The sequence below is a fragment of the Pelecanus crispus genome, chromosome 2 (assembly GCF_030463565.1).
Source record: "Pelecanus crispus isolate bPelCri1 chromosome 2, bPelCri1.pri, whole genome shotgun sequence".
NCBI classification, from domain to species: domain Eukaryota; kingdom Metazoa; phylum Chordata; class Aves; order Pelecaniformes; family Pelecanidae; genus Pelecanus; species Pelecanus crispus.
This window is the reverse complement of record NC_134644.1, coordinates 69919378-69945054: the sequence shown is the minus strand read 5'-3', so window position 1 is coordinate 69945054 and position 25677 is coordinate 69919378. Positions and strand designations below refer to the sequence as shown.

The 25677-nt window shown below is 41.7% G+C and overlaps 1 protein-coding gene across 1 annotated transcript in view; it reads right to left on the bottom strand.

Moving 5' to 3' along the window:
• Positions 1-13105: 13105 nt before the first annotated feature.
• The window catches only part of CTDP1 (CTD phosphatase subunit 1), a 126969-nt gene continuing 114397 nt past the window's right edge, over positions 13106-25677 (bottom strand). Inside the window, exon 13 of the mRNA XM_075704704.1 lies at positions 13106-14086. Coding sequence (XP_075560819.1) covers positions 13945-14086 — 142 coding nt within the window. The 3' untranslated portion in view covers positions 13106-13944. The remainder of the gene's footprint in view (positions 14087-25677) is intronic.

Here is a 25677-nt window from a genome sequence, read left to right as displayed (position 1 = left end):
TATGATTCTATGAAAAAATATGCAGGAGAAGACAGACAGGAGTGGGCAGATTTGGCTGCCCAGCTAGAAGTGACTGATGTTCCCCTGCCCTTCCTCAGCCCCTCAGTTCTCACCAGAGGGATGTCACAAGGCAGTACCAAGTCAGTTGGATGCGGAGACCCTGGTCGGTGCTACCCCTATGCCCCTGCCCTGCCCACAGCTGGTTAACTGCTTCTCACTCTGCAAGACTCTTTTGGGAATGAATTAACCTCCATCCCACCAAAGTCAGTCTTTGCCTTCCTTGGTTCAAGTGTTTCTTGGTCACACAATGAGTCTGTGCTGGAAGAACGGCACTGTTTGTTTTGCAAATCCAGCTGTGCCAAAGCCAGATGGTCCAGCAGATGCTAACGGGATTTCTTAGCCTGGCAAGTACAGGAGCATCAGTGGGAAAGGGTGTCAGCTGGGAATGAGAAGCCCTAACCGGGCAGCTGCAAGGCTGACCGTCCTGGTTTTGGCTGGGATAGAGTTAATTTTCTTCCTAGTAGCTGGCATAGTGCTGTGTTTTGGATTTAGTAGGAGAAGAATGCTGATAACACACTGATGTTTTAGTTGTTGCCAAGTACTGCTTATGCTAGTCAAGGACTTTTCAGCTTCCCATGCTCTGCCAGGTGCACAAGAAACTGGGAGGGGGCACAGCCAGAATAGTTGATCCAAACTGCCCAAAGGGCTATTCCATACCATATGACATCATGCTCAGTATATAAACTGGGGGGGGGTTGGCCGGGGAGCAGCGATCGCTGCTTGGGAACTGTCTGGGTATCGGTCAGCGGGTGGTGAGCAATTGCATTGTGCATCACTTGCTTTGTATATTATTATTATCATTATCATTATTATATTGTTATTATTATCATTACTATTTTACTTTATTTCAATTATTAAACTGTTCTTATCTCAACCCCGGAGCGTTTCTCACTCTTACTCCTCCGATTCTCTCCCCCATCCCATCGGGGCAGGGGGAGTGAGCGAGCGGCTGCGTGGTGCTTAGCTGCTGGCTGGGGCTAAACCACGACACTGACCCTCTCTTTGGGAAGAAGTGCAGCTTTGTGTCCTGTTTCACAAAGCAGAGGAGAGCAGCAGGCAAGATTTGAATGGCAAATTTAGGGAGCAAAGAGTGACGCAACCTGGCAGTGATGAAACTGGAAAAATGCTTGTTAAATTTCTTGGCATTTAATGTCCTGCTGAGCAGTTAAGCTGTATAGCATAGAAGGCGAGCTGCTGGGAGGTAATGTCTGCTCTGTCCACCTCTCTGATCCAAGGGCATATTTCCCTCAAACTCAGTTTTCTCTCCGGGCTGGCATTTCAGCACCAGCCCTGCAATAAAGGGGTATTTGCTTATTAGTGCAGACAATCCTATTTCATGTACAATGTGCCCCAACACAGAGTACCTGTTTCCCTAAAACAACTTTTCTGTAGCTATTGGTAAGGGTATCATGTTATTCATTAAACCTTTTATTAGCATGCTGCTGGCTTTCATTGTCTAACAGCACCCACTGTGTTAATGATCATAGAGTGTAACGTTGAATATATACAGTGGGAAATAAGGCACATAATACAGGCAGGAGGGCAATTGATTGGACAGTTTAATCGACTGGTTTATTCCCCCGCTGCCATTGGGAAGTCAATATCATTGAGTGAAAATGCCAAGACATAATCTTGTGAGAAAGCTTGCCTTCAGTGGGATTTAAAGAAGCGATGGAAAGTAGAAAGAACATTAAAAGTAAAACAATACTTACATAAAACTCTTTCAGACCCAAATTAGTCACACTGTCTTTGCAGGTAGGTATTGGTTTCAGGCAGTATGTTCATACAGTAGCGCTGAACAGCTTTCGGCTTCATTTGCTGGATGAAGTAAAATGCAGTGACATTTCAATGTTTTCTCTAGATAAGCCTGAATCAGAATCCCAAACCCAAACACCCCCAAATGTTGGGGACATTTGGATCTGATAGACAGATTAGCTAGGTAGTTAGAGATAAGTTTAGATATTTGTGGAGGAGGGAAAAGAAATCTTCCAGTGTGTTGCAGCCTGCATAATTGTAATATCTGCATGGAAAGAGCATGTGTGTGAAAAGGGGAGCATGACTAACTGAGACAGAGGAGAATGAAGAGGAATACATGGGAGAAAGATAAAGTTTTCCAGGCACTGGGAAAGGCACTGTGATGGGCGCAAGCCACCTGACCTACAGTTAGGTGCCTGCGCCCAGATGAGGCGATACTGTAGGAGGAAACCACCAGGTGAGACGTGGCCTGACTGAATGCAGGACCCGGATGCCAGCAGGGCCACCTGGGGGGCAGCTGCTGGAGCGGGTCTGCTGCACAGTGGGATGCTAAAAAGCAATAGCCGAGGCTGGGCTGGATGCTTGAAACGTCAACTTATTCAGCACGGGAAAGAGAAGCATCGTCTCACTCAGTGATTTACATCAACCCCTTTCCAGTTCTGCCTTGGCAAACGGGTGGCACGAGTGTGGCTGACCCACATGAACTACGTGGAAGAGGAGTTATGGTAGGGGTGCTGTGTGAGCCCAGCAGTATCAATTCTGGAGTCCCCCATTCTCTTTTTGGCTTTTGCTACCAGGGAGAAGCTGGAAAGCTGGGAGCAAAACCCAAAAGGCAAGCGATTAAAGGTGATCACAAGGGCGCATCTCCTACCAAAGCCTGAGAGCTGAAAACCACAAAAAATGGAAGTGTTTGTGGCTGTGACATACCTGGCATTTGAGGAGTGCAAGCAGCAAGGTCAGCAAAAGCTGGCAAAGCTGACCCCTAAAAACTGTCGTTCAGGTATTGGGAGGAAAAGTTTCCTGGACATCAGTTTACTGGAGGCCACTCCAGCAAAACATTACTCCAAGGAAATGGCTAATGTCGTTATTTTGGATTCTTTCCACTAACTCAACAAACCATTAAGAAATTTATTACAAGAGAATACTGAGCCGGAGAAGGAGTAAGTAAAAGCTATTATGTGCCTTGTAGGAACTATGTTTTTATGGACATTTCTACAACGATCTTGGCCTTTATGTGGTAAAGGACATTAACGCCACCTGCAATTTCACATACGCAGTTTGGTATGGAAAAACTTTAGGAGAACTGATGAAAAATTGGATATTGACAATTTCAAGATGGAACGTTAAAAATATTTTAAAACGTTTGGCCCAAAATGCCTGAGTAATGGATAGCAAATAGCAAGCGGAAATTTGATTAATTGCCCTAGATGAATTTCACTCAGAGCCTGCATCTCAGGTAGTCTTTACAGGGACAAGAACTGTCTGAAACATGAAGGATGCTCATGAGTTTTGTGAGGGACCCATATTCCTGCCATTATATTGAAATCATCAGTATCTGGGGTGGTTTGCATGCCTCTCACCCCAAATATCTCTGAATCTTGGTCTAGCTTTCTTGTTTTGTAGGATACTTCATAGCAAGACTTTATTTTTGAGCTCTAACTCTTCTCTTCGAACTACATCGTTCAGATCCTCTCTGCTGGAAAACAGATGTATCCTCCAGTGCCCGGTCTCACATATCAGAACATAAAGAATATATTTATAAGATCCTCTGCTCTGAAAATGCTTGGATGTAATTTCTGAGGCAGGATGCTCGCTTGTTAACACTGGAAGAACTTGTTTCCAATATTGCAGCCCACATGCTGCTCAGAAATAATTTCTTTGAGCTGTGTCAAAATTTCACAAAAGACTTAAGGGGTCTCATTTCAAACCAGTGGGGGAATCTCACATTGTTTACACCTTTACACCTCATTGCCTCAAGACCACAATTATTATTGATAGCCCTTCACATTCAAAAGTGCACGTAAACCCTCACAAAGCCATGAGCTTAGCTTAAAAATCACCAGGTGTACTTGTTGGTGCTGTGCTTTTTCACAGTGCAGCCAAGACATACTTTCAAACTTTGCTTCACAAGCTGAAGGAGTACAGAAAAAAATTACATTTTTCTTAAAAATTGAAATTCTTGTAGTTAGCAGACTCCAGAAACCACAGTTTTAAATGGAAAGAGGGTTGGTAACAGTGGGCTTTGTAGCAAAAGTTTGTCACAAGAGTTGTGCAGCTATGTTTACAGATACAGATGTATTAAATTATACTGATTAGCTAAATATCTTCCAAGAAAGCCAAGTGAATATCATAACATGAGAGCTACAAGCACTGAGCCTTCAACGTCACAGCAGCAAACTCTGAGCAATGCAGGTATTTTCTCCTTTGTGCTCTCCAGGTTTCCCAATACCACATGCTTCCACAATGACCCAGAAGAGGATCCTGAATTAGTTCTGAATTCTTACTTCTCATCCAGAAAGTGGGCCATAACAGCTTCCAGAGATGCCGGAGAACACCTCCTCAGCCAGCGTGAATGCCTTGGAGGTGTTCAGCGTTCACGTCAATGGAGCCATGGCAGTTTCCACTGGGCAGGAGCTGCCCCTTTGGGAACCCCGTGGTGTCCTGCAGCCCTTTGCAGCACTAGGGGCATGCACAAAGACAACAAGCAATGGGGGGACCTAAAAAAGCAACACATTTTGTGCCCCTAATCCCAAGACCTGGATTCCAGATGAGGGCACAGAGTGATGAAGAGTGCAGCTCATGCTGACAGCAAGGGCCTGTTTCACCCAAACCCCAACAGAGACCAGAGTGCCAGGGCTGTTTGCATGTCCCTGCTCTGGGGTAACCGAGGTGCAGCTCAGTTGCACTCCAGTCCTCTCCTGCATGGGCAGCATTTTCAGTGTTTGCCCTCTGAAAGCAGTGGTTGTTTCTGCATTGCCATTCATGTCACGGCATGTGCTGCATTACAGCAAAGCACCTTGGCCAGAGGTTGCTCTTTGAACATCTTAAATTTTCAGCACACAGCTGCTGCACCCCAGTTACAGAGCGCTTGGGTTGTCTTCACGCTAATTCCCCAGCAGTGGACAGGGAGGGAAGTTATTTGGTTGTGCCTCTGTGGAGAGAGAGTTTGGCTAAGAGAGGGACGTGGCACAGAGGCATGTGAAATCTATTAACTCTGAGTAAGCAAGGAGCAGCTGAAGGCTGCAGGCAGTACCATAATGAGGTAAATGATATAAGCTGGGGAGAAAACAGGAATTACTCACGGACTTATTCCTCAGCACTTCCACTGCCGCTGTTAGTGCCTTAGCCTCACAGATGTCAACTGCAGACAATTAAAGTTACGTAAGGTTGCAGCTGAGATTAACCCCTGCCATGCAGCAATTTGCACCCATTGGCAGGCGGAGGGCATGCAGATGAGCGGAGCCACCCTCCTGTAATGAAGCAAATGAGGGACTTCTGCTGGTGGCCCGTGCTCGGGCTTCGGTTCAAGTTACAAGGACAGTAATAGGTGCTGGGCTGGTACAGTCTCTCTGAGCTGCAAACAACCCTGGGTACATGCTGTAGAGGACAATTTCTAGTCTGATGAACTGCTGTTTTGCCATCCTCCTTCCCCTTGTAGACCAATGACCCTCTCATGTAAGGAAACAGTGCCCAGCCTTTGTTCACAGTGCCAGCTTTCCCCTCCTCCTCCTGTCCTTAAAAGCATCCCATGTTTGTAACATGCAGACATCTGTGTTGTGGTTTCTTATAAATGTGGGTGGACACAGTGTGCAGGAGTGGGGTGTGTGTTCCACATTTCCACAGAGAACACATTTTTTGTGGACAGGTTATTTTAGATCACAACCATACAACCTTAGAGAATAAAAAATTGTGGTGCTAAATCCAATGCACATCTCAGGGCCATCAGGAATAGTTGTAGATTGTACCTTGAGCTGGAAAAATGACTGACTGATACCTTTCCTTGCCTGATGGGTACGTTCAGATTAAATGCACACCAAGCATAGCCTCTGCCACAAGAGACGAGTTCTGGCAATGTACAACTTTTAGACTGTTGAGGGCTACTCCTTAGCTGCCTTCTAAATTTTAAAAAGAAACAGGGGTTTTTAAGCACAATGCAAAAATAAAGTGCTGGGAAGTGGCTTGAATTACTGACAAGAGAAGCCAGCTGCCAGGGAAGCTGTGAGTGTTTCATGCAAGCAAGCTGAAAGGGCATTTCCAGCACTGAGGGAAAGGCGACGGTCAGTGAAGCAGACAGATGCTGGAAGACACACAGCCATCACTCTGAGATATGTTCAGAGGTAGCACTGCTTCCTCAGGCAGCCCCTGGAAGGAGAGCCAAGGAGGATGCCGGCTGATGGCCATATCCTGTGGAGTTGGCACAGGGCTGCTGTGCACATGGGTCCCGCAGTGGGGCTCCCCTGTGGTCTCAGAAGATGGCTGAGAACTCGGATCCAAGGACAGAAAGTTAAAAAACAGAGAAATAAAATGGAGCAGTCTTAATTTGGTATTCAGTGTCAAGGAAAAGAAATCTTTTCTGTGGGTTGCAGCTATAAGATTAGGAGAGACAAAGTTGAATTATTAAAATATTTATTCACCCAAGTACATACTGAGCTCTCTGAGGACCAAACGCATCCACTTAATTAAAACAGAGAACTTCCCAAGGACCATTTGTATTGGCACTGACACATTTAATACTTGTGTCCTGAAAGGGTCATACATATCCGTAGCAGTAGATCTGAAAAGATAAAAAGCTTTTCTGACTTCTTGCTGTACTCCTTGCCAAAAAGCACCAGTGCTTGGTCTGAAGGCAGCACGATGAGGAGGAGGCTGTTGCCTACGGGCTTTGCTGCCGACAGTTGATCAATAGCAATAGTAGGCTGTGCTTTAGTGAGAACAGCTTCCCTGTTGTGAAAAGTGACAACATCCAAAATCTGACAGACAAGGCAGGTAAACATTCTTGGGGGCTTAGAGATGTTGGTCTCCTGTAGAGAAGGGAAAAGGAGGAGGATGCAGCCCTTCTAAAGGCCTTGGACAGGGTTTCTCCCTTATGGTTCCTGTGAGTACAGACCTGTTACTGCGATTCACTATTTCAAGACTTCTGTGGCAGATGTGGAAGGGGCAGTGGAGAAACATCTGCATTGCTCATGTCCCACAGCAAACTTAGAGAAGGATGGACATTCTATCATCGCCTGTCAAACCTACATGGCTTTGCAATACGGTTACTGTCTGCCAAGTCTAGTGAGAGTTTGGCTCAGGAAGAGTGCGGTGGGCAGGCTGGAGAAGGGTGACTCAGGAGGAATGTCTGGCTCCTTTCCCCTTCCCAGTCTCCTGGTAAGATACACTGACTCACAGAGGACAGCTCAGCGGAAGAGGGCAGCACATAGCAAGCTGTGGACGCAGCTGTCCATCCCACAGGTATGGCAGCAAAACGCACTTTTCTTACCTCTGGTATTACAGGTTAGCATCTGCTTGACCTTTAAAGTGCCTCTAAACCTACCCAAAGGCTACATCAGTCTAGCTTCTTCTTGGGACAGAGATCCTTAGAAGTACCATACATGCTTATATGTACTGGGTGAGGCTCCCCATCTTGCCAGGAAACAGAATTAGGAAGGTGGGTGGAAAGAACAAAGAATTCGTCACAGGGGAAACACCCTCTGCCAAGGGAGCTCTGTCTCATGCGGGCAACTTGGCTTCATTAATGTGGCAGCATGGGCTCTATGGGCATGAGACCTGCAGAGGTGAGAGAAATCCAGGGGGTTTAAAAAGTGCCAGTGCCTGTCAGCAATGTAGAGTAAGGCAAACACATCAAACCCATCCTCTGCTCAGCACACACTGTACAGCATCTGTGTCAAAATCAGCCCCCACCTTGCCAAGTAAATTATCTTAGTGCTCTGGGGTTGGGGTATGTGAACAACCCCATCATGCCCTGGGATCAGACCACAGGTCATCTCCGTTCCTCCACTGAAACGAGAAAGTGACGAAGAACGAGAAGTGCAAAAGGGATAATTGGCTGTACCAGAAACAGAGGTTGTGCAAAACAGGTCCTTGGCTTTTAGTTCGTCTCTGTTTTTCCTGCATTCCAAGTGCTTGGCATCCTTCTCAAACCTTGTTCCCATATGAAAATCTCAAGTGGCTCAAAAAGCGCCATCATCACATACGTATTAAAATGCATACTCTCCTTAACATGTGGTAGGGAATTCTCCAATACAATGGCTAGTAGTGGACTTGGAAGACAACAGGCTTCTGGCAATCATTCATCCAAAAGTTTCAGCTCTTGGAGAAACCCAGGAGTGAGGACTACACCTGCCTTATGCCTCCTCTGTCTTAGCCAGCATAGAATAGTTAAGGAGCTTGTACGACATACGCAACAGCAATCATGCTCCTTGTGCTCATTCTATTTTCCCTTGTGCATCCCCTCAAAAAAAAAAAATATCTTTTTACTGTGAGGGTGACCGAGCACAGGCTGTGGAGTCTCCATCCTTGGAGACATCCAAAACCTGACTGGACATGGTCCTGGGCAACCAGCTCTAGGTGGCACTCCCTTCTTGAACAGGGGGTTGAACTAGATGACCTCCAGAGGTCCCTTCCCACCTCAGCCATTCTGTGATTCCGTGAATTTCTCTGTTTATATGCATGTATTGATGACAACAGACTCAGTCTTTTTTCTTGGAGGAGAAAGATCACAGGGGGACATGTGGGCCCAGCAGAGATCCAGGAAAGCAGCTGGCCTAGCTCTTGGGGAAAATGACTGTACAGCTGCTGGGAATGAGCCAGCTGAGAGATTTACATGGGAGCCCACACCAGAAGCAAAGGTGAGTTTCTTCATTTATGGTTATGAGCTGTATGACACTGAACAATAAAGCTTCCCTAGATGAAGGATGTTCCTCCCTCCACATGGAAGCACTCACACCCAGCCTACAGAAAGGCAGTGGTTTCACTTATCTGTACTATTTGTTACTGCTCTGTTGCTGTAGTTCATATATATAAAATAAAGCCAGTCGAAGACTCTTAATTAAAACAACTGTGGTAGCTACCTTCCCACCTGGAAGAAACTGAGACCTACCTAGATGAGCTTTGGGAAGCCTCCAGCAGCTCAGGTAATGACTGTGTGTACAACAGGTGGAGCAACAGGTCCTTCATCCTCCCGCTGCTCCTGAGCAGGACTACCTTTTAATACTTAAAGGGGGCTTATAAGAAAGATGGGGACAGACTTTTTAATAGGGCCTGTAGTGATAGGACAAGGGTTACTGGTTTTAAACTAAAAGAGGGTAGATTCAGACTAGATATAAGGAAGGAGTTTTTTATGATGAGGGTGGAGAAACACTGGAACAGGTTGCCCAGAGAGGTGGTAGCTGCCCCATCCCTGGAAACATTCAAGGTCAGGTTGGAAGAGGCACTGATCAACCTGATCTAGTTGAAGATGTCCCTGCTCATTGCAGGTCCAACCTGGACTAGATGACCTTTAAAGGTCCTTTCCAGCCCAATCTATTCTATGATTCTATACCTTACCCATGTGGCCATGCCTGAAAGCTGCCTCTGTATCTGCTAGGTTCATGGTTGGGGAGCTACAAGGCTTTTGCTGGGCTGGCAGCTGGGAGAGCAGCAGCACGCCAGGATGAGGAGGACCCTGTTGATGGAGCCATATTGGGTGAGGAAACCTTACATCTGGTGCTGGTTTTGGAATTTTTATGGGGAGATCAGATAGGTGATGTGATTGCAAGAAGGGGTGCTGCATAAGCTGCATGTTCTTTTAGCATGCTTTAGATGGGGAGGGGAAAGGCTGGTATGATCAGGACAATATGATAAAATAACAGCTATTAATGATACGTGAGTGGGAAGGAAGATCTCATTAGAAAGCAGGTGCAGAAAAAACCCCAGCCAGATCAAGGGGAAGAGCCTAGGGTATGCAGCTGCAGCAAACCAGCCTGCTGTAGGTGATGCTGCTTGGGGGAATCGGATACTGCTGCCTCCCGTTCCTCAGAGAGGGAGGGGAGAGGAGGCTGTGCCAGGTGCTGGGCTCCAAACACTTCTGAAATGGCAACAGAAGGTGCTATTGGACAGGAAAAACAAATGTATAAAAAGCTTGCATGCAGGTAGTGAGAACTGGAACCTACTGGATAAAGACAGTGATGGGAAAATGTTATGTCAGTGACAGGATTGGGCACATGATCGCTAGGGTTCAGTGAAGAAGTAAGGACACAAGCCAAGACAAGGTGTGGAGTGGCCCACACAGTGCACATAAGCTTGAATTAGACAAGGAAAAGAAAGAGGATTTGGAGGCTCTGCTGAGGAGAGAAGCAAAAGAAATAATGCACAGCCTTCCCCCTATTTTAATTTCTGTATCACGTAAACACACCTTTTTGTTTTGAGGTATCAATTTGACTTGAAGGCTTAGCTACCAGAGAACATTTCTACTTAAAAAAAAAATCTGTTTTAGAACTTCTATATGCGCTTTTGTTTTTTAGTTAAAAATGATTCACAAATGTTTTCCTTTTGGCTAAGCCTGATTTAATAATTTATAGAAGACTTCTCATGCTGAATTTTCAGCTCCATGAAGAGATCCACTTCCTTAACAGGACCACTATATATTCATTCTTCGACTTGTCATCTACTGCAATGTTCACTGTAGTAAAAATAGGCAGAGCTGAGAAATCTTTAGGTACAGCTCCAGGTTTGTGTGTGTGGATTTTCACGCTTGTAAGACAGTCACCTATTCTGCAAGCAGTAGTGCGACTTTCCACCCTCCGCAGAGGATGTTACTATCTAACACTGAGAAGACTCAAGAGCCCACTCCACATATGCACAAAACCCGACAGTGAAAGTATTTGCATGCTTGGAGTTTTTCACATCTCAGCACTAAGTGACACTGTTCCCTCATCTTCCCTCCTTCCCAAACACACATGCACAAAGAGAAAAGCTTGGCCACTACCCAATGCTTTTTGTTTTTATCACAGGTCCCACTATATCCCCTACACAGAGCTGTGCTGTCTTCCCATTCTCTTAAGAACTGCTGAGGGCAAATCAAGATGGAAAAAGTAAAACTGCCAGTCTTTAAATTGAAATGACTGCCCTTACCTGTTTTTAAACAGTCTTCAGACTTTAGGAGCCATCTTTCCTGGACAGCAGCAATAGTACACGCTCAGAAAGCTTAATGAAGCAAGGCGCGCTGTATGCCCCTTCGTGCTCACTTCCACACCTGGTACCTTCATAAGCTGCTGATCCTTCAGAAGCCAGCACTGCCCAGTAAGTTCAACAGCTTCAGTGGGAGTCCAGCCTTTGCTTCTGCTGTGAGAGCCCTTCCTGGCAGCATGTCCTTGCTAGCTACCTAACGTACAGAAGTAGGTCGAGAAGATAGGCCAAAACAACTAGTCAAGAAATGTGGGACACTCAATAAGGAGTTAAAAGCCTTTTCACAAAGCACATTTGTTGCCTCTCCTAGGATGCTCCTGCATCTTGAAAAAAGTGTAAGTTAGTGGGAGTGAGTGACAACTTCATACATCAAAAGACTTCTGGCTGGCAGGTTAGTCAGGGCATTTAACTTACCATCTATTACATTTTCAGTTTCCATTTCTCTCTCCTGCCCGTGCAGAGAGAGGCTGGTGACCAGTCCTCCCCCCGCCCCCCGCCCCGAGGCTTGGAGAACAGGCGTTATGAAAGCTACCAAAATAATTAATGTAAAAATAAGAATTGTCTGTGCAGTAATGGTCATTAGAGAGCTGCTTGGCTTTAATTCTGGCAGCACGCTGCCTGCTCCCTGGGCCTCTGTGCACAGCACTAACCGCAGGCTTTCGCAGCTCCCGTAGAGTTGTCTTCACTGGCACCAGACCCCTGATAGATGCAGCTCTCAGTCTGGTGGAGAGCCCTCATTTGGTGTTTACACAGAGGTCCAGATGATATTGGGTCTAGTGCAGTGCTGATCGCTTTTAGGACTCCTGCCCAGACACACACACCACCAGTTAAACCAAAAGCGGCAGCCATCAAATAAAACTGGGAAGAGGTTACAGCTTTTCGCACCAAAAAGCTTCTCAAAATTTACATGTATGGAATCACTCCACGAGCACTATGAGACAGCTGCCGTGCTGGGAACGCAGCATCCAACAGGCAGCTTGAACCAAGGCAGAACATTGCTGAGCTAACAGCAACTTACCCAGTTTTGCTTGGTGGCTGTGTTTACATCCAGAGCTTGAACGCTGCCACAGAGGTGCGTGACTGGCAGAGATCATCAGCCAGAAAGAGTCTCTGCTTAAATTTGCGCTGTCAAGTCATTTGCAGCATCACAGTGACCCGAAAAGTTGGTATTATTTAAAATTATTTCAACTGGGTTTATTTTAAGAAAGCACAAAAAGTACCCAACAACCCCTGATATTTTAATATTTAAGTGCAAGGAGTCATCCTCTGATAGCTGGGGAGGCTGCATTGAAGTTGCTGAAGAAAAGTATTTTGGCTTCCCATTTATAAGTCTTTTTCTTCTGTTATACAATGCAACTCCCTTGGAGACATCCTGCTTGTTTTCATGGAGGGCTACAGCAGGCAGGTCACTGTAGACTTCAGCTATGTGGTACCTGTGTAAATGTCCAGAAGTGTAACATTTTCCCACAGAAAACACTTTTTGTCTTGTGGATGCTGACCTTGCATTCTGAAGCGGAAAAGCAGTATTAATCTGAAAAGATTCTCCTATTTTCTCAGTCTTCCTTTTATTGCCATTATGAAACTTTGAAAACTCAGCTGTTCTTTGTAAACCAGCTGAGATTCCATTGAAATAGTCTCTCTGTTTTACTGCTAAGTGGCAAAATTAAGTATTTCTGCACCAGAAAGTACTTTCCTTTAACCATGACATCTGAATTAATGAGTCTTCTTTTGCTAACATGTTTTAAAAGGATTTGTCTCTCCAGTTGCTAACACTTGAGAAAAAACCATGGTTCCAGCCTCGGAAATTCAATACCAGAGCAATAGCTCTTACAGTATCTTCAGAGGCCAAAGAGACCCAAGAAAATGTCAGAATGTAAGAGCACACATACCAAAGAAAAGGGAATCTTCTAAGCCAGTGTTTATCTTCTCTGCTTCAGCTATCTGCCAGAAATTACAAATTTGCAGTTGCTTTCAATGTTTTTCATTATTTTCATGCGGAGTAAAGGAAATATAATACAGAAAGATGCCTTGTATTTGACAGAAGCAAATGAACAAGAAATGGAAACAAACTGTACAAAATGGATTTTTATTAAATGAAAGAAAATCTGTTTTGTGGGTCAAATATGAAATAGAATATACAAAAACTTTACATCAGATCTCTTGTCAAAGAAACTAAATCCTATCTAGACAGAAGTAGCACTCGTTCTTTCCAAGACAACACGAATGGGTGAATATGCTTCTTATGGCAGTACAGGATCACACAGTATGCTGTGCTAAATTTCCGGTTACAGAGAAGAAAAGTTAAAAATCTAAACAATGTCCCTAAAGAACCCAACTATTCCACAAAGTAACTTAAAAACATGAGTTTTGATCATTATGTATTCTCTTAGAAGCAAATGACGGGTGGGTCAAGTGCAGAGTTCACAAAGTTTGCATATCACATTCTCTGTTTCTATACAAATATAAATTGTTCTTTTTTATTTAAAAAATCCTTTTATATTTGATAGCATTTACTTGTGGAAAAGGATGACCAGTTCATCAGGTTCCTGCTGTACTACTCAGACAATTCCATCTCCTTTATCTCTTTTTTTTGAAGACTGTTACCCATAAACCACAGACTGCAATATTTTTAAAAAGTTGCTGTATGTTTAATCACAAATCTTTGTATCACTGTCCTGTATATGAAGGTTCTGCGGAGCTCCTAACATGTCTTTGGCATAGCACACCAAGTCCCATTTAATACTTTTTTTGTTTAAAAAAGTATATTTTTCCTTTAGTAAAACACCTTAAAAACATCTATTTCTGATTTTGTAAAATAATGTGTCACCTCTTGTGTTGCTTTGCAAAATATACACACACACTTTGGAAAAACATTGAGTACTGACATAAGGGACTCATCTGAAGTCCGATCTGTTTATGAGAAGTAAAATATAATTACAAATTCCATCTTCTGCATGAATGTCACATGAAGTCGTTCAATTCAGCTTCAAGTGCTGCTGCCATTTCATCTGCTTCAGAACTGCTTCCTTCCTCATCTTCATTGCTAGATTCTTTACTGGATTCACTGGCAGCATCATCTTCATCCAGTTTGCGCTTGTGACCCCTGTAAGGGCAGACAGAGGTAACATCCATGAATTGAGGTATCTCATTGCTTATTAACACAGACCACTATTTAACAGGAGAAAAAAATGGGGCTAAAGGACTCAACTTTTTTTCAGGCCTAGACAAAAAGTATAGCACTTGCTTTTAAATGAACAAACAGAGGTTAGTTCACACAATTGATTTTTAAATTGCTGTTATTTACTGTCAGCTGTAGGTGCAAAGAATGAAGTACTGTTAATTTTATTCCTCCCGTTCTTCTGAACAAGGAATGAAAACAAAGTATAAGACTGTTTGAAAATAATGAGTTGATTTACTTTCCTCTCACATCCAAAAAGAAAGAAGAAATCCACCATGCAAACAAGAGATTACCAAAATATATTATATGTTGTTATATGATTTTGAAATAGTCAAATTTCTGATTTTCTACACTTTCATGCTTCCAAACTTAGGGGTCTCGTTCTTCCCTTTTATGTCTCTCTGGATTAGTACTGCCAGGCTGAACAACACATTTCTTAGCATCTCCAGAGAATTAACCAGTTCAAACAGGAAGCTGATGTGCACCATACCCTGCTGAAAGAATCATGTTCCTGGTTGTGAAAGATCTCCAAGGAAAATCTAACGCTTCAACTGGGACATAGCCATAAGCAAAAGAATCTGGATTTGTGGAATCCTAAAATCTCTTTTCCTTGCCAAAAGGGAATTTTATATCAGACATGTACTTCTGAGACAAAAATAAAGTTGCGACTTTGCATTGCACAGAATTCATAACAAGCTGTAGAAATACTTTCAAAATCCTTCCCTGATCAAATTTCAGGCAGAGAAATATATGCACAGGGGGTGTCTCTTAAATAACTGTCCTTTTCCTTGCTAGGTGGGGTTTCATCAAGAAGAGAATGCATGCAGTTGCAATGATGAAAAATTAATAAAATGATCTTTTATCTTTTATCAAAAAGCAGTTATTTAACAATGGTCCCTTTACTTCTGAGAGTATAGAGAAGTAGCATATAGCAAGAAAGACCTTCAATAAATACTGACTTGAACTACGTATATCCAAAAGAAATAAATACAAAGATTAACAGTCACACTTGTGAGCTTGTAAGCAACACTGAAATAAAAAGCAATTTTTATTTATACGGACATTCTCATTGCCATTTTCCCAGAAACATTAATTCTCAGGGCCCCAGACTGCTTGATTCATAGGCTGGTGGAGTGACACCTGACCTCCCCTTTCTCAGCTTTTCAGGGAGATGGACAAGACGGGATGTGAAGTCAGGAGGGGAGGCCAAATCAAAATGGGAAGCGAGCAGTACTATGTTACCCTGTTTTTCCTTTCTGCCGCACCAGGGGGACCAAAAGATACTCTGCTGCTGCTTTACTGAGTGCTTCCTCACAGTGACGTTAGGTGGGTTTTTCTGTTCAGTATAGGGTGGTAGAAGTAATACTCTAGGGAGGTAAGGCTGCAGCCCTGGGATTCACTCTGGTGTCTAAATCCCTAACAAGGAAAAATGGGATGAGGTGAAAGCATTTCCTGAATATTTTGCTATTGAAACTCAAATGGGGCCTGCTGAGGGAGTTACAGGGCACTAAATGCAGCCTAATAGAAAATGAGAAGCAGTTTCTCAGGCATAACGCTGATTTCCATGCAGCCTATGTTAGCACACAGTTCGGACAAGGAAGTACTCAGACTAAAAATGCCCGGTTGGAAGAAATCTTCACACTTTTCCATTAAAAGCTATACAAACGTGTGGAGCTTGAATTTTATTTGCTCACTTCATGATGATTTCAGCCTTCAGACATACAGCACTATTTTAGGCTTTCATGATACTATTAGCTAGAGAAAAGCTAATTGGGAAATAAAGCAAGGTGAGTGAGTCTTACTCAGTGAAAGAAGAAAAAAGTTGTGCATATTTAACAAGTAGTCGATAAGCAGTATACACGTAGTGCTAACTGAGAAGTAAAGATAAATAAAGACATGGAGGGAATCTATAGCACAATGTTCACAGCTGAAAACATTTGACAGTCCTTACATATTTTCATCCCTCATTCGGTTGTATTAAACAGTACTTTTGGAAATGCAAAAGACTGAATGTGATCTATTTTGTCAGTTCTTGTTCTTTCGGGAAGGATAGTACGACAGCTCTATTCAGTCCAGATATGAAAAATTCCTCACTCATGGGGAGGAAAAAACCATCAAAACCAAAAAAGAAAATACAACTAAGTATTAGTCCTCTGCTAGAAGAAACAAAAAAATCCCTCGAGGATGTGAGTATTGTTCTTATTAAAATATAAACACCTTTCACTATTTGTGTACTGTAAACTGCAGCTTCATAGCTATTCCAAAAACATTTAAATGAGTATTATAAAATCAAATGCAAAGCTAACTCCAATAGAAGTATGGAGGAAGAACATCAGTAACATAGTACTGCATTTTTTATTTGCAAATTCAGAAAAGAGAGCTAACGTCCCATTAATCATTTCTGTCTTCAGAGAAAAGCAGCATATCCCCATGGCAGCATATCTATTAACATAACAAACAATTTAAAATGTATATTTTCCTCATTATTTTGTGCCCACTCCTTGTCATTTCCAGTTTCAGAGCCATAGTGCATAACACTTTTGAGTGGAAAAGTTAAGCACATACAGGATTCCTTTGTAATATTTAGAGAAAATGATTCAGCAGTATGTTGCAGGCTTCTGTTAGCCTAATTTGCATTTTTTTAAGGACTTTTGCTTGACTGCTATTAAAAACCAAACATATGGATAATAACTAAATATCTTTAACCTCATAAACGAACAATTAAACTTTCCAAAAGACTGAATCTAGAACTTTAATCTGACAACTCTGTGAAAAAACTTGTACAATTCATATTTCCTTTGCCTTTGCATTAAATATTTTTCCTTTGTAATGCACAGTACGAGGAGGCCCACCAATTCACATGATGGAGAAATCTTTTTTAAAGAGAACTACATTTTTAATAACCATGTATTTAAATGAATTATGAAGGTATTTAAATAAACTACAAGTGTAATTTATAATGGTATTATAATTAAAAAACCCACTTGTAATTACAAATGTATAGAAGTTATTTTTAGGGAAATTTAATCTACAAAATGCTAATGAGAAATATACTTAGTGGTATTCCAAATGAAGAGACAGAAAGGGAAGATGATACAAAGTTGCAATTGAGCATGGCATATACATGTGAAAAATAGCCTAGGAAAAATTATTGGAAAGAAAAATTTATTCAGCACTTGATCTGTTAAAATGATCACTAAAATATGATTGCAAAGTACAACTACAGGTCGAACGAAAACTTCGTTCTTATGATTTCAATTTGAGTTCACTGAAAGAGCCATAGGGAATGAACCAGTGAAAAAAAGTCCAGTATTTGTTACTTCTATTATCTAAAGACCTTAATTTATAGTTAGCTGAAAATAAATAATGTTGGAAAAACCATTTTTTTCTATTAATTGAAAAGCAGATTGTCTCTGGTCTGTTTTGCATCCCAATGGCACCCTTTTAAGAAATACAGTGCTACATTAAAATAGAAACATCTAATAAGCAAAGGAACTCAATGGGCCACATAACACTTGTTTTAAACAAAGCAAACCTAAACCTTTTCCAAACCTTGTTTTAAACTTACAAAAGAAAACTACAGCAAGTATTTAAATAAACGTTCACGTATACTTTAAACTTCAAATACCCACAACCCCCATGCCTACTCTGATAAGAAGTAAACTTCTAAATTACTGCAAATTGACCTGATTTTTTTCAATAGCTCCTAAAATTGGTACAGTAACAAAGCAGAGTCTGAAGACTAGATGTGTTTAGTTTTTACAAGCAATCAGCTTATAGCATCAACATCATAAATCAGGACTTAAATTTGGTACCAAATACAGTCAAGTTACCCTCTAAAGAGAATACTCACATAGCAGCTGTAAGCAGTTTGGAAGGCAATGGTTTGAAAAGGGCATTTTGAAACAGCTTGCTGCCTTCCAACAGCATTACAACCCTGTAAGACTACTTATGCTGCCCCAGGCACACCTCTGAAGTCTGACGCGGAAGGTCTGTCCCACAGACCTACATACTCACCTAGCCCACAGCTTTCTGGAAAGTCCTTCCATAACAGAGAGAAGGGTCATGCTGAGTTTGGTAATACAACAGGAATTTGACTCCCTTCCATAGGAATTTGACTATGAGAACAATTTATTTAGATAACTAGTTCTGTGGCAATATCCTTCAGTTATGAATTAGAGCTGGTAAACCAGAAAACTGTTCTTCAACCAGTTTTGAAGATGCCAGCCCAGTACTTGACTAACAAGGTTAAGGGATGTGAGATCTGAGAACATACAGATTGAAAATCAATGTTGTGGGCATTAATACATTACACTGGACAGACAAGATGATTACATTTTCAGGGAGATGTTCCCAGTTTTGCAGTTATAGTTTCTTAACATGGGATGTATGGCAACATCTATTATGTATGCTTGATACAATAGTGAGCAATTGTCCATAGCGGGCCTGTAAAACCCAGGTGTCTACCCTCTGGCAATTTGTCTCATACATCTGTGCAGGAACATTGACTTTTCCATCCCGGTGCTCCTCCCTGGCCCTGGCATAGCACGCTGCCAAGCACACAGCCTTAAGAGCAACAAATAGCACTAGCCCCATATTGGCAAGCTGGAATGTGTGTTTTTACTTTACACTCATGCTATGACAAACAGGACAATATTTAGTGACACATGAACAAATGCCAGACACCTCACATATTTCCTCACAAACTCATCCAATGTTGTCTGTGGGATTACAGGATGAACCAGAATCTCATATGCAGAAAAATGCACAGAGACTGTTTATTGCACAGCCCTGGCATGCAGAAAGAGATCCTGCAGTTGGATGAACAGCATGCTTTTAACGCTTCACAAAAACATCTTTGCAGAAATCCACCAATTCCAACTGACAGCTCCAAAATGTATTTTAACTAACACAACGGTAAAGTGAGATCTAATTAAATTCTCTACAGCTTCAGTGCCTTTCTGCTTTAAAATTTAGCACACCTGCACGCTAACAACACTGAGAAGCTATTCTGAAAACTTTTAAGAGTATTTTAACAGCTTTATAGTTCTCTGAAGTAAACACTCAATGTTTGTCTAAACTGAAAGAAAGTTTTTGAAGTCAGCAAGTCATAGAAAATTTAAAATAAATTCAGAAGTTACTACAATGTGTCAACAAGGATATTTTGTAGATTTTGTTAAAATTGTCCATTTGGCAAGGCTGTATTTTCCTGATATTTAGACCAATGGGAATGTTTAATAACAAAAAACCCACTCCAACTAATAGAAAATGGTTATTTCTTAACAATTAAACATTTGGTTGGGATATTTCAAAAACAAACAGTGTAGCAATAAAGCTTTAAAATGAAAGACTGTGCATTGAACTAATTTTCTCTGCACTGAACTAATTAGATACAGATAATAATTAAATTGGATCATGCAAAACTGAAAAGTTGAATCTACAATTTTGCTTATATAACTAAATCAGATAAGTAAACTATGCCTCTAAAATATGACTTGTTATTTTATTAACTTCAAGTTGTTTAAAAATAATCCACATAGTTGTTATAAAGCGACATTTACAACACACAACATCGACTATTTCTTCAAAAGGCAAATATGAGAGTGGCAGTTTTATATCACATAACAAATACTCTTGTTGTTGATTTGTAGAAGACAACAGAAAATGAAATATCCTTTTCAATATGTGGAACGCCAGACTGTTACCTGACACCTCCACAACGGAAAATGCACAGATGCACTCTGGCATATCATCTCTTAATCCCAAAGTACACAAACAGAAACAGGATGATCTAGTCAACTTTACTGAACAACCTCACCCGCCTTCTAGATGACTACATTTGAATAACCTCCCAACAGGGGAACAAGCCAAAATTCAGACAAAAAACACATGTCCATCAACATATCAATATTTTTAAAGCTAAACCAGGCCTTTTATTGTTTGAATCAAGTTCTCTCTCCAGCTTCTTGTAGTTTACAAATATTACCCATTCTGACAACAAATGTCAGATGGTAGATTTATAGCTCTCTAGAGATTCTGGGAAGCCGTAACAGGAGATACCAAGGATCAGAAGTGAGCAAAGGAAGCTTCAAGCCTTCCTTCACCAGTGCCTAATGGGTACAGTACAGCAACTCTACCTGGATTTGGTTTAAAAGAAGTCCTTTGAAAATGGTGTCACTCAAATTAATTTCTGTTACAGGAAGCACTGCAGGAGATAGTCTCAGATAATGATGAAGAATAATGTTCTCACTAGAGACCTAAATATGAGCTATTGTTTTAAAAAACGATAGCATGCAATAAAAAAAATAAGATGAAAAGTGGGCAAAAAATGTAAGATGTATGGGCAATTTAGAAAATTCAAAACCATACATCAAAATAAGGAGTTGGAAAAGAAACAGCATCTGCTTTCTCTGAGAAAAGTCAAACTACCTTCATTTTTCTCACAGGAGCATACTGTGTGTGTAGAGGTACCCCTGTGCCAATATAGTAGAGTATAACTACAGTTTAAAGACCCAGTGCTGCAAAGTAATGCTTGGAAATCACCTGCCCTGTCATCTGGTCAGATGTGCCAGCATCACCCAGACAGTGAGAACATTCTTCAAGATGCATCATTGGGCATCTTAACAACTGAACATATAATTTAGCTCATAATGTACTGACTGCTAACCAACGAGGCTGGAAGTAGGATTTGGTATTCCTTTATGTGGTGGCTTTTAAAGTTAGATATTCACAGATTATCTTAATATGTATGTTAATATGTATGTTATGGGCTACACTAAGTTATATTGAAAGGTAAGAAGATTTTGTCAAAGCTTTTAACTCTGCTTTTTACTAACTCTTCTATTACTTTGTCATTGTTTTCAATAAATTATTGAGATTAAATTGCAAATAGCTAAAACGGACATCCTTCTAGGATGTTCATTCACTGAATAATGGCTTTGCTCACAAGAATATTAACTAAGCACGTGTCTGTTTCATCATAAAATATCAAAAATAACACAAAACACATCACCAACCTGTATGGATACTGGTAACACTGCCATCTCCACTGGAGCACAAAAGAGACTTAAAATTCCTTTAAAACGTTGTACTCCAAGGGGGTAAAATATGCACACTCTTTCCATGCAGGTATATTCTTTCATGAAATGTACTAGCTCACCCCTGCCAAAAAGGGAATTCCTTCTTCTCCTCACACTCCTAGATGATTCAACTGGATACTCCCCCAGTTTATTGGCTCTGCTGCCTGCCTAAGTGTGGTAAGCCAGTTGTCCACTGTCTTTCTAGTTAGCTTTCAATGAGTATTACATTATTGTGCACGTGTTGGGGCATTAGAGCTGTTGTGAGGGTTCGGGTGATACTGTGGTACTGCTAGGAACATGGGAGTGAGATTGCCCCGTCTGGCAATTAGCTGTGAGATTTGCTCCTCTCTATCATACAACATTTTCCTGGAATATTACCTTCCTCTACTACTTCTGTTTCTTTATCAGAAAGCTCCTGTGCTCCCAATGGCAAGACACACTATCTTGGCACTCCCCATCCCCCCACCTCCTCCTTCCCCAAATTCCCCGCCCTGCCAGCTTAGATTTTTCTTTATTTATTGGTAGAAATTTTATACAATAATTTTTTTTCCCATTCAGTAAAACAGGTCTGGGAAGACTTTGTTTTGGAGATACAACAGCAGTGAAATGCAAATCTAACGAAGAACCTAGAAAATAATTTATCAGCACTAAAAGTGTATTTTAAGTCAACATTTTGCTTAAGACATTCCAGTATGCTTCAAGATGTTTTAGAAAAGTCAGTAAATTACAAGATGAAATGACATGAAAGCAGGAAGTCACCTCTTGGTAGAAGAAATGTTGAACTTAAATTTGTTAGAAATTTGGGCTAGAAATTTCTAGTTTCCATGAGAAACAGAGGAAAGTGGTGTCAAGGCTTGATTTACAAATAAGAAAAATTTGAATTAAAGTTGTAAGAGTATCTGACAGAACTACATGACTTTTACAACAGTTTTATAAGGTTTGCGTAAATTATATATACAGCATACCAATACATGCAATATGTTCAAACCAGGATGCTATCTGTCTTTCTTTAACTGCGCAATACTAACAAACTCCCTAAAAAGTGGGTCTACGTTCATTAAGTTTGGATCTCCAATACTGGGTCACTGAGCATCACAAATTCAATCTGGATCAAACTGGCATATGCCAGCCTATCTGCCAAATCAAGTCACACTGCAGAGAATTCACTGTACCTGTTGTTTTCACACTAGCTAAGGTATGACAAACTCCCCAGTGCAGCAGACCATAGCTCTGCTGAATAACTGTACTTGATCCCATCTATAGTCAGCTCTACAATTTTTCCTGTCAATATTTCCGGAAGAAATTTGAACTAGCAAAGGTACTTTATACTTGGTCTGTACTTTCTGTTGTGCAGTTGCAAATTCCTTTTATGGTGCTGTCCAAAAACCAGATTCACTGTATTGTTCAGCTGCAGCCTTTTCTGTACCTCTAATGAAGAAGACATCTGAAGGAGAAGATGCTTCATATCCATTACCAATCCAGAGTAAAAGGTTGCTACTGAGCCCGGTCTTACCAATGTAGTGGTATCAGCCATAGGCTCGTATAAAGTAGATTAGTAAGTTATGTGGATATATGGATACATGCAAGAGTAATGTGTGAAAAGGTGTTTCTCTGGGCCCCAAACAACTACTGGAAGAGTTACAGTACTTCAAACATTTAACAAAAACTAAGACTGCAACAAATTGTTGTCTTTCTAGTTGCTATCGGAGAATGAGATAGCCACACTAGTGCAGGGACAGGAGCAAGGTCCGACATGCCAGGCAGAGGCCTGACTGGCAGAAAGACCAGACACTTCCCTCTGCATGACTTTGGAATAAAATCGCTTTGCAGACCCTCTCCAAACTGACTGAGCATGCTCCACAGCTGAACCATCCGGAGCAAGGACTCACTCGGATATACCCCCGCTCCCTTCCAGCCTGCACAGCCAGCTTATCCTTGTAGGGGTACTGCACGTGTGCAGCTGTGGCAGAGGGAAGAAGCCTGGCCATATACCAAGATTTTGCAGGCAGTTCTGGCCCCCCAGCTCGGGTGTGGTTCACCCACCCTTGTTAACACCTGGAACACTAAAAACCTTCTTGTCAGACTTTCAGGTATTACCATTCCAGACACAGCGCTTTGAAGTGAACAGCAATGTCAGCTGAGAGACATGTCTTTTATATTTCTGTTGACTGCATCTGCAAGCTCTACAGGTCCTCTGCCTAGTAGGAATATATTTTGTATGAGCATTTAACATGATCTGGTTTGTATGATGGGTTATTTCACTGTAACTGGCAAAACAAATACTATCATGTATTAATTTAGTTTTCCCGTAAGTGTTTCCTGGGATAGCTGAAGACACGCTCAAGCCATGCTGGTAGTTTGAGAAACTGCAAAACAAGACTCTGAACAGGAGATGTTGCCTTCAGTGAACAGGGACCCCTTCTGTGCAATGTGGTGGCAATATGCTTGAGCCACATGGCAAAGGACACTTTTGCTGCTGTGACATCTACTGTGCGGCAGGGAATTAAAACATCCATATTCTGCTTTTCATGTGCTTGGCTGATAACAATGCAGAGACAGTTCTCCACAATCAGCTTGATACGACAGACTTCTGAAATGAATTCAAGTTTTCTACAAAATCTGACTTTATTTCTCCCAATGGAAGAAATAAACTAGGAGTTCAAATGATTAATAAACTACTCATAAATGGGAAGATCTACCCATTTTCATTCCTGGGTGTCCCCACCCCCTCTGACCCCCGCATTAAGAAGCAGCACTGCTTCTCTTCTACCAACATTTTTAGCACGTGCTTCAAGCAGGCATTTTAACTGTTGATGCACACTGCTGTTTAGCAGCCATTACAGACTTGCAGAGGTCACGATTAATGCACATTAGTTATTATGTGACATTTAAAGTACTTTCAGAATTCATTAGGGAAATGAGAGCGTTGTAATATATCAGCTATTTTTCCTGATTGGAACAATGTTGCCTTACAGCATTCTTGCTAATGTTCCAGGTCTCAATAGTAGCATAGAATGAAGGACTAAGAACCTTCATTAACAGTTGTTAATGTACTTCTTGGTTTCCTTATTCTCAAGAGATATTTAGACATCCATACGTCTTACTGAGGAAAAACTTAAATTGTTTAATAGCTTATAAATTGCACTGAAGCATTCAGCCTGACTAAAGGAAAAAAAGCTGCCTAAATTACCTAAGGGTCAACACTAGGCTCTTCAGTCTTCATGCCAGCTTTCTCACTGACAGGTAAATTGTAGTAGTATGTTGCTGCTTTTCCTCACCCTGAACTTCTACTTTATGTCTTCCTTACCCCTATCCATTCCTTCAAAGACACAGATGAAAACCAACATTAATATTTAGGGACTGATGAAAACCAACATTAATATTTAGGGACTGCTGAAATGGGGTAGTGGTGGTGGTAATAACAAGTGCTTAAATATTCACCCAGTGCTGGGGGAACTGTACCTCTTATGTGAGTGGGAAGCAGGATACTGGAGCTTGGTACTGTTAACTGCTCCTGTGGAGAAATGGAAAGAACTCCAAAATAATCTGATGCTTAGAGTTTCTTATCTGAATTCAGATCCCATCAGAGGAAGGAACTGCCCCCTGTGTGTGGCACAAGTGCTCTGAAGTCAAAGACAGAGTGAAATCTTTTTCCTAGTTCTCCCCTTGGGAGTGAGCATTAAGAGCTCAGGTTTTTCAAATCCACTCAGGTTTCTAGTTCTCCCCCTCTCACTCTAGTAATCATGGGAGCCAAGCTGGAGCTGCTGATTCTACAAGGTGGCAGACCAGGTAACAGACCCGTACGCAGATAAGTCAAGAACTCCTAACTTGTTTCCCATTATCCTAGTTTCTTGCAGCCTTCATTTCTTCAAACTTAAATTGTACTCTTGGCATTTTTTGGATCTAGGTAATACTGAAATAAAACGTTTCACACGATAGCACCTCTCCCAGCTGGGCTACAGAGCCAGCATCAGATAACTGCCCTTTGTGCGTTGTTCTGAAAACTCTCCACTCCTATCTGTGAGACTGTTTTGAACAGTCGCACAGCCAACAATGTCAAGGGGTAGCATTACATATCAAGAGTTCTCCTGCTCTGGGAACTCCTCAGATGGGCTCAATAGCCAGCTCCCATTTCCCTGGGCTGGGATCTTGTCAGCACAGGCTCTCCTCCTCTTTTCACCTCATGCACCTCTGCTGCAGGATCCTAGGACTTGCCCAGGGCTCTGCTGACACCCAGGTAGCCTATGCATACTCCTTCCTCCAACTCTGACCTCAGCAATGCTGATTTTACAGTTCACTTAATAGTGATACGCTAATTAAAGCAAACAAAACAGTCGTCCTTGATTCTGAGGCAAACTCATCATTACTGCAGAAGCACAAGAAAAACAGAGATAGATAAAAAGACAAACATGTTCACCTAATTTCTTCCTCTCACTA